Here is a 9,018-nt window from a genome sequence, read left to right on the forward strand (position 1 = left end):
TTTTGACTTACATTTTTTTCAAATTGAATTTATAGAAATTAACTGTCAGATGATTATTATATCCTATAAAGTAATATTAGACGTATGACTTAATTTGAAACAGTAGATATAAGAAGGGATCTTTTATATTTCTAAAAAATAATTCTTTAGTAATCTTTCTATTATCTTTAAATAAAAATCACGTACATTCTCTTTTTCATGCATTCGTTACTTATCGTAATTCACAAACGAAGCAGCTAATCCATATATTGCCACATAATTTGCATATTGCATGCTCGTGTTATTAAAATTTTCCATGAAGAGAATATCGAATATCTAAAATATTAGAAGTTTAAGTTTTATACCTCATACTTTTTACTTATTTCTGGCTTGAAAGTCTTGTGAAATCGTTTAACAACTCTTAATTGTTCTTCCTGTATGGCCTCCAAAGGTCATATTATCTTTCTTACGAGAAACTAATAAATGAACATCTTATATTTCTTTTTTATTGTTTTGATTTATTATTATTTAGTAATATCTATATTCTATCTATCAACAAATTTCTCTGTTTAAATAATTAATTAAAGATGAAACATATTATATAGAAACTAAATATTTTTGTTATAAAAATATTTATGTATTTATGGAAAAATTAATTTATTAAAATTAAAATGGCACTTGTAGAATGTCATTTTAGCACCAAAAAGAAAATCTTTTCTCCGCGTTTATTATTTCTACCGTGTACGTACACAAATTAAAAAAAAATAAATATTCAAATGTTCAAAACAAAATATTCCACTTCATCGTTCATCTATTATTCCACAGGAAGAAACATTATAGCGAAAAAAATTGAGAAGACTTTAAGGATATTTTCTTTCGAACGATGAATGAACTAAAAGGATCTTTTATATAGAAGATAGATTGTTTTACTAGTTGGAAACAGGTGATTATACAATGCAAGTTCTTTTGAACGTTGTCGATGACCCAAGACCAGTGGCAATGGTTCGTAATTAATTGGCACCATTAATTAACTAGAGCGTTCCGGATGTCTCTGACCTTGATCGATTCGAGAGCTCTTCTTTCAAACGATTCATCGTGGAGTCGATTAAAAATTTAATCGTGAAGCTTGCGAATGAATCGATCAAACGTACATTTTGATTTGTGGGAAAGAAGTGTATTTACATTTTGCATAGTGCACGTGGCAGACATCTCTTATTATTCTGTTGATTGAGAGATAGATGTTGATTGATTGCATTTCATTGTATTAGATTTAGTGTATTTTAAATAAAATATTGGTTAAATAAAAGAGCAACTCAAAATCTGCTTTTAAGATGCATTGACTATTTTAATTTTATAATAATATTTTGAATAAATTGAAAATAAAATACATTGTTGAAAATGCTAAATTATTGAAAAAATTGCAAAAATTTATAGCATTTGTGTAATACTTCAAAAAATTTGTTTATTAAATTCTGACTTTAAGGATTTATTAAAAATGATGACTAGAATTAACACTCCAATATATATTCATCTATTATCAAATCTAATTGTAATACGATGAAATAATCATGTATGAAAATTATTTCTTTTTATAAAACTTCGAAATCTGTATGGGTTCAAGATTTCTTTAGTTAAACAACAAGGTTATTACGTATTATTTTATGTATTTTACATGACATTATCTTTTCGTTTATACCGAAACAATTTCATGGTTTTGGAAACTTTAAATCTGTAACACATAATTAACCAGTGAATACTTAACCTCTGCTCGAAATAATCGCAGGTACTGTTACCAGTTTGGCCTTCTGACAGACCAAGAATTTATTTGCTCTTGTAGTTTAATCGTGATATTATTTCGTTAACAGCATAATTTATATTGTGGGACAAAATGAATTATCAAAGATATTTTTTAAATATAAAATCAGAAAGTATAAAAAAAAATTTAAACGTTACTAAAAGTTTTAAATGAACTTTTGAAACTTGTTTAAATTCAAATAATTTTATTCGATATCAATAGATATCTAAAATAGCAATCGAAAATGTTTGTTGGAATATCTATAACAATGAGAGAAATTTTCAATAAATTATTAAATCTTGTACTTTCATCTCTCATACATTTTGATCAACGATATACGTTTCAGTATATTCTACGAAATACAAAATTTCTCATAAGTCTCTAAAAATTACTTTTATTACTTTTCAATAGCGCATATTTCTTGAAATTCATATAACATAAATTCACAAACAATAAAAGTATAAAACGCTTCGTTACAAATAGAATTAAAAGATCCTGAATTTTCGATTCATACTTGACAAACTAGTTTCAAATTTTTTTAATATGAATGAAGCTAATCCAGTCAATAAAATTAAAAGAGTATTTCGTATCAAATAAATAAGTTCATATTAGCAAAAATTAGTTTCAAATTACATGACTTCTTTTGATAATCTGAACGGGAACTATAGAAATTTTTCGTTCGAGAAATTATTCGAAGAAGAAATTAGCGGTCCTCGTGGTCCGAAATATCAGATGCAAGGAGCTCTCGGACAACTCTCTAGAAAAAGAATTGCTTTCTCTTTTGATCACGTTCGTCGACAAAAAGCAAACGAGGAAGAGGCGATGTCCTCGCTCGCAGTCGAAAAAGCATCGAGTGTGACGGGTTACTGTTATTTCAAACTGCATGCCGTTGTTTGTTCTTTCCGTGTCTTATTTGTAACTGACTGTACACACTGAGTGTTATACACGAAAGACAATGTACCTCTTTTCGAGGAGTAACCGTTCGGTTTACAATGGTCGCGTGCCACTAATGTACTTTGACCGTTGCCAGAACTTATTTCACTAAAATATTAGGAGGAAACAGGCCAATTATTTTAGAAAGTCTAGCTAGTTTAAAAGAAATTAAACATGGAATATGAAACATATAATTAAATTAATATATTTTGAGGATAAAAAGTTAAGTTTTTATTTAGCTATATAAATCATTCTAATAATATAGATATGTATAAATTATAGAAAATATATACAAAAATTTTTTCCAAGTCAATATTATATATAATTTATTTTCGTTCTAGAAAATGTAATGAGATTAATAGAATAAAGATTTAATTGTAATGTGAGTATAAAAACGTGTTAAAAATTGTATGTACATGTAGATATAACAAGTAAAATTCTAAATTATAAGCGATTAGAGAATTTGAATGAGATATAAAATATTTTTATTTATTATTTATGATATAAAAATGTTTAATCAATTTTAATCAACATTATCATTTGTTAATTTCATTAATATTATTTTATACGTTATTAATATATAGTTCATTTCCGTTAATCTATCTAAATTTATCTGTTCGATAGTATTGAATTGATCGATATCTCAATTGTTTCAGCATCGAATACAATTTGATGACACGGCTACCCGTACCTTCGAATATCCAAGCGAGGCATCGATGCTGGAGGGTGAGAGCAGTGTGGATGGCGAAACTTCCGGTTCCGTCGAGCAATCAACTCCGATCAGTAATAAAACGTCCTCGACCAATTCGGCTACCGGCATGTCAACCCTACTCGGTAATTTTAATCATTCTTTCCCGTTAAAACGAGCCTGTTCGTATATTTATCTCTTCTTTTTTTTACCTTTTATTTTTTATTCAGATTCGAAATATTATAATTAAATTTTATCCAAATCTATAACTAAAGTTGTCTCGTTGTGTTTTTTTTTTTTTTTTTTTTTTTTTTTACAGAAACACCATTGTTACACCATGAACATTGAATATTCTACAAACAGCTGTGGAAAATTTGAATTCCTCTTAAACGTTTAATCTGAAAAAATTCTGTGAACAATTTTCTAAAAACGCTAAGATATGAGTCAAAAGTTTAAAACTTTTCTAAGCATTGTTGCTTAGAATTTCCAAGTATGGATCCAGCAAAAATTTTATCCCAACATTTTGTTAATATTGCAGCTATCAATTAGAAAAATCTTCAGCTTCATGCGAGTTCAATTGATAAATTGTATAATCAAAATTATCAATATGAGTATGAATATTTTTATATGAAAGTTTTTAAATATGTATAGCATAATAAATTATGCAACAATTTTTTTTATTAATGGAATACCATTTTAAGAATGTAAAATCAATCTTTAATAATTTTTGTAAATTAAAACATTTATTTAATTTTTTATTATCTCATTCTGTTTCAAATATTGCAAGAAAAAATTGAATTCTATTTATCAATTTGATAAAAATTAACATTAAATAATTCAATTATTGGATTTTTAAAACATTAAATATATATAATTTTAATATATAAATATAAGATATTCAAATTTTAATGTTCTATTGATCTATTGTAAAAAATATTCTCATACAAAAGAACGTACACAAATCCATTAAGCTTTATATACATATAAACTTTTATTAAAATCAGGATTTTTTAGTTAAAAAAATTTACTAAGATAATATTAATACTTTTGCTGATTTTAATAGCTTTATCACTAATCTTATAACAATGATATACACTGCAATGTTGGCGAAACATTACAACAAACAACAAATTACAACAAACATAAAATTTCTATTATACAATTCATATCCGGAATTTCTATTCAAGCATAAATTTTCCATTACTTTCATCGATTTCATGTTTCATTACCATGAAAGAAAAAAAATATATATATATATATATATTTTCATCCTTTATTATATATATCGCACATGTTTCTCTAATTTATAACCATGGATAGCGTATTGAAAGCTAGTACTTGTTTTCTGCAGGTGGTGGTGGTGGCCTAGCCAGTTATACTCCTAGCAAAGTCGACTTGACATCAGAAGGATTCGAATTGGGCGTAACCAGAGCGATGTCCTCGAACTTGGTGACAACCTCGACATCATCGTGCCCGATAACCACGACAACATCCCAACCGGAGAACGAAACCGAGGTGGATTACCTGAAACCGGCTCAAGACGCGGGTGCATGGGGTTCCGAAACGACTGGTGATCTGCTCTACTGACATGACTGAAAAAAGGCGAGGAAGATACGCGTGAAGCGAGAAATATATTGCTAAAAGCTCAAAGCTCTCGAATTAGAGCGAGGAATCTAAAAATTCCGACTAACTACTCAGAAGACTAATTGCAAAAAAAAAAAAAAAGAAAAAAGAAAAAAAAAGAATTTTTCTTTCCTTTTTTTCGTAGGCACGAAAGGAAGAGTCTTTTATAGAAAAACGAATGATTATTATAGGGAAAGAAAAGAAAAATAATGTTCGAGGTTTTTTCGAGCGCTCTCGAACGAACGTCAATGCGACGATTGCTCACCTTACGATTATAAGAGAAGCTGTAACTTTTCAAGAAATGCATCATGCGACGCATTCACGATTGAGATAAATTATATTTACATAGGATAGTTCGATGTCGTAAGAACTGCGCGCAATACTCTTTCAATTACAAGGAATGAATCAAAAGGGTAAAAAGGGAGAATAAAAATCCATTCGTGAACGCGTCGAAAGAAAAGCAATCCTTTCTTAGATAGTTAAGCTGGAAAAACAATTCAGCATCATTCCAAGTATATGCATTTACTTTGTATTATTACGATTATTAACGAAGTGAACAGACTTTTCCTAAGTAACTGTGTAACTGAAACTGCCAAGACGTATCAGTGCTTTTTTTTTTCTTTTTTGATAGCACTTTAAACGGAGAGCCCAGTGATCGGTGAAAACAGAAAAGAAAGAAAGGAAAAAAATGAGCATATCATCTTTTTGGTATACTTTTTTATAACAAACAAAGAGAAGTCGACGATGGAACTGAAAATTTTGTACCCTTTTTGAGATTACTTTAACGCTGAGCCGTTTAACGTTCAAGCTGTCAATCAAAGGCCAGAGTTTTATGCAGGATTTTAAAAAAAAAAGAAAAAAAATTATTGATTGAATGCAAAAAAAAAAAAATCGATCAAGAAAAAAACATTAAAAATTTCGAATTTAAATTTTTGTAAAAGATTTAGCCAAAGTAGAGTATAAGTCTACTTAATATATTTAATATTATATATATATATATATACAATAAGTCGACGTTTTGGTCCAGGAATAATCTTGCAATTGTAAATTCCGAAAAATTCATTATTTATATAAATATATGTTAAATCATACCAATATCTTTTATGGATGCTCAAGATAAGATATTAGATACGTATGCGGTATAATTTTGTTGAGTTTGTTTCGTTTTTTGTTTCTTATACATTTGGACGAGGACCAAACAAAAAAAACCAATATATAATAGGTATAAAAATTACGAGAAAAAATTAATTTGTTAATAACGAATATTAATTTTAAGCAAATCAAATTTTGTATATACTAAATTATTATCAATCTCAAAGTTTCATTTAGTTTATGCTATATAATTAAATTGCTTTGAGATTGATTTATTATGTGTACTTTTGTTTCTTTTTCGTTGTCCATAATATTTGAAGTAGTAACACGAACGTCGAAAAATTAAAAATATTATGTTGATTCGCGTAAGTGTTTGAAGTATGATTGCGACAATATAGTTAACTTTCGATTAGAATTTAATCGCGTGATCGCGGACTGATTCAAGGGTAAACATGCGATATGATGATAATAATTAACGATAAATATGCATCTATACATTGAAATAACAATTGTGTTCCAATTTCCGTCACAGTATTTAATGAACATTATTATTCCGATTGCGTATTTCGAGACGCAATCGTATTTTCATTTAATTTCACATTGTCATTCGATCGATGCTTGATGGGTCTGTGTCACAGCGTTACATTTTACACTGTGATATTTTTATTATTTTTTCATAATAATGATATATATAATTACTTCCAAATATTTTAAGAAACCAGTACCGTGTCGACCGATCAGTTTGTATTTTCATAATACTACATAACGGAGTGAACGAGATTACGATGATTGAAACATTCCAAATTCTAAAATCATGCATTTTTGCTTTTTTGATCGCACGATTATGAATCGATGTAATCTCGCTACTCCGGTCGAGGGAACTCCGTATTATTTCTGTAAATTATCGCTGTACAGTATGGAAAGGCATCGTCATTCAAGTAAAGGATTAAAAGGAAATAGAATATTAAGATTATCCTTCTTATTATTATTATTCTTATGATTATTCTCATTATTATTATTGTCATTATTATCCGAAGCTTGAAGACACAATTACCTTATTGAGTATACTTACAAGTTAGAAATATTGTGTGATGTATCGTCTGTGTGTTATTAAAGTATTCAAGTAATAAAATGAAATAAGTATGCCCGAATTATTATATCGTCATGCCTATCTTTTTGGCGTGTCTTATCAGACTCCCAAATGAAAAATAGGAATGTACTATCAAAACTATTCTTATTTATTTAAATAAATATATACAGTTTAATGAACAAATAAATAATATTTCAGTCAATTCATGGTCCAAGAACACAATTGCACATTCTTAAATATCTAAAACCTATGTTATTTGTATATCGATGTATAATATTCTTCTTCCAAATCGTATAAATCTGCTGCCATATCATCTCTTAAAGATGCTAACTTTTGATCACATTCAGCTTGTTTTGTCCTAAATAATTTACTATTTTGAGCTATAGCTTCATTTACCGATGGAAAATCGTTGAGTATCAAATACTGTTTTATATCGGATACAAGTTTCATTAAAGATTCTCCAGCACGAACAATATTTGCTGCTCTAACATGCATTTCATAAGTATCCTGTTCGCATTGTGTCATACGAGATAATTGAGAATCACTTTCTCCTTTGGCTAATTTTATAATTTCTGTAAAATAATAAAAATAATTTAAAATTCTTGTAAGTATAAATAATGATCGTTAAGTTATAGGTTATAGATGTAATAAATCATAAATATATCCAATAAAAAAAATATAGATAGTTTTAATTTAAAAGAAAATAATGAATTAAGAAATATATTATTATATTTTCTAATATAGAATTATTTTTTTTTTATATAAACTTTATTATTACATATTATACAAAAGATTGAGGTTAGAAAGACTACCTTCAAAATTTTCAAGCATAGATTTCACATCTTCCTTTAATCTTGTAGTGTAAGATTTCAATAAAGCTTCTTTACTTTGTGGCAATGCTCGTTGTGCAGCCATTATTTAACACTAAAAGTTAAATTTTATCGTATAAAAACGTACTTAATACGTTACAAAAATTCAAGCCAACAGTCAAATAGAAATTTTTGAATATGGCGTTTGTGAGTAGAGGTCGTTGAAATCAGTATTTCAAAGTCGGTATAGCAGTTAAGTTTGATTCTCGAAAATTCATAAACTGATTGATTTACTCTTTTATCTAGTTTGTTTTCAAACTGTTCAAATCGTTTCGTGACTATCAGTTGATGCGATTTTATCGACCGAGCGTTGATCACATATATACACCAACTCAAAATCGCAATCATCTCGAGAACGAGTGATCGATAATCTTCTTGAAAAAACACGAGAAATCTCGAAATTAGATTTTCGACGAGACTATCACTCACAAGTGAAGCATAAGGTCGAATCGTTTATATATTGATTTTCTAGAAGAAACCTAGGACAGAAAGCCACCCTATCCCCACTACGATCCTTGAAAACCGGGATGAAATCAATAGAAAGCTCACGTGAACTCTCCGTCTTCGGTAAATTCATTCGCACGCGAAATTTCACGGGGTATCACGCAGGGAGGAGCGTCGAGACCGGGTAAATGCGATGGAGAACGTAAGGACACTGTTTTAATGCCGCGTACGTCGCGTTTCGAAAGGGAAACCGAGAATATCGGATTATCCCCTCGAAGTGCGCCGTTCTCGGCTTGTGAAATCTCATTCGGGAATAAAATCATCATTCTATAAATTAGTGATATTCATTCGTAAACGATCAGCGATCAACGACGATGGCTGTGATTTACATAAAGAAAGTGCGATACTCAGCGTTGTGGTCTTGGGGTGTGTCGTAAAAAAAGGAAAAGTATAGAAAGTTTAAGGTTGTTTACACAAATAAATGACAAAATTTGACGAACGTCGC

General features: G+C 28.9%; 2 protein-coding genes across 2 annotated transcripts in view; one reads left to right on the top strand and one right to left on the bottom strand.

The window, feature by feature from the left end:
- Positions 1-7,387, top strand: part of bif (protein phosphatase 1-binding protein bifocal) — a 46,575-nt gene extending 39,188 nt beyond the window's left edge. The window contains exons 3-4 of the mRNA XM_003698602.4: positions 3,364-3,541; positions 4,747-7,387. Of these exons, the coding sequence (XP_003698650.3) occupies positions 3,364-3,541; positions 4,747-4,982 (414 nt within the window). The 3' untranslated portion in view covers positions 4,983-7,387. The remainder of the gene's footprint in view (positions 1-3,363; positions 3,542-4,746) is intronic.
- Positions 7,328-8,653, bottom strand: LOC100868598 (mediator of RNA polymerase II transcription subunit 22). The gene is made up of 2 exons (XM_003698607.4): positions 8,013-8,653; positions 7,328-7,772 (listed from the first exon to the last, which is right to left on the bottom strand). Exons 1-2 carry the CDS (start codon positions 8,113-8,115, stop codon positions 7,453-7,455), a joined length of 423 nt encoding a protein of 140 aa, XP_003698655.1. The 5' UTR covers positions 8,116-8,653; the 3' UTR covers positions 7,328-7,452.
- Between the last annotated feature and the right edge of the window lie 365 nt (positions 8,654-9,018).

The sequence above is a fragment of the Apis florea genome, unplaced genomic scaffold, assembly GCF_048593485.1.
Source record: "Apis florea isolate Af1SG1 unplaced genomic scaffold, ASM4859348v1 contig_3517_pilon, whole genome shotgun sequence".
Classification (NCBI taxonomy): domain Eukaryota; kingdom Metazoa; phylum Arthropoda; class Insecta; order Hymenoptera; family Apidae; genus Apis; species Apis florea.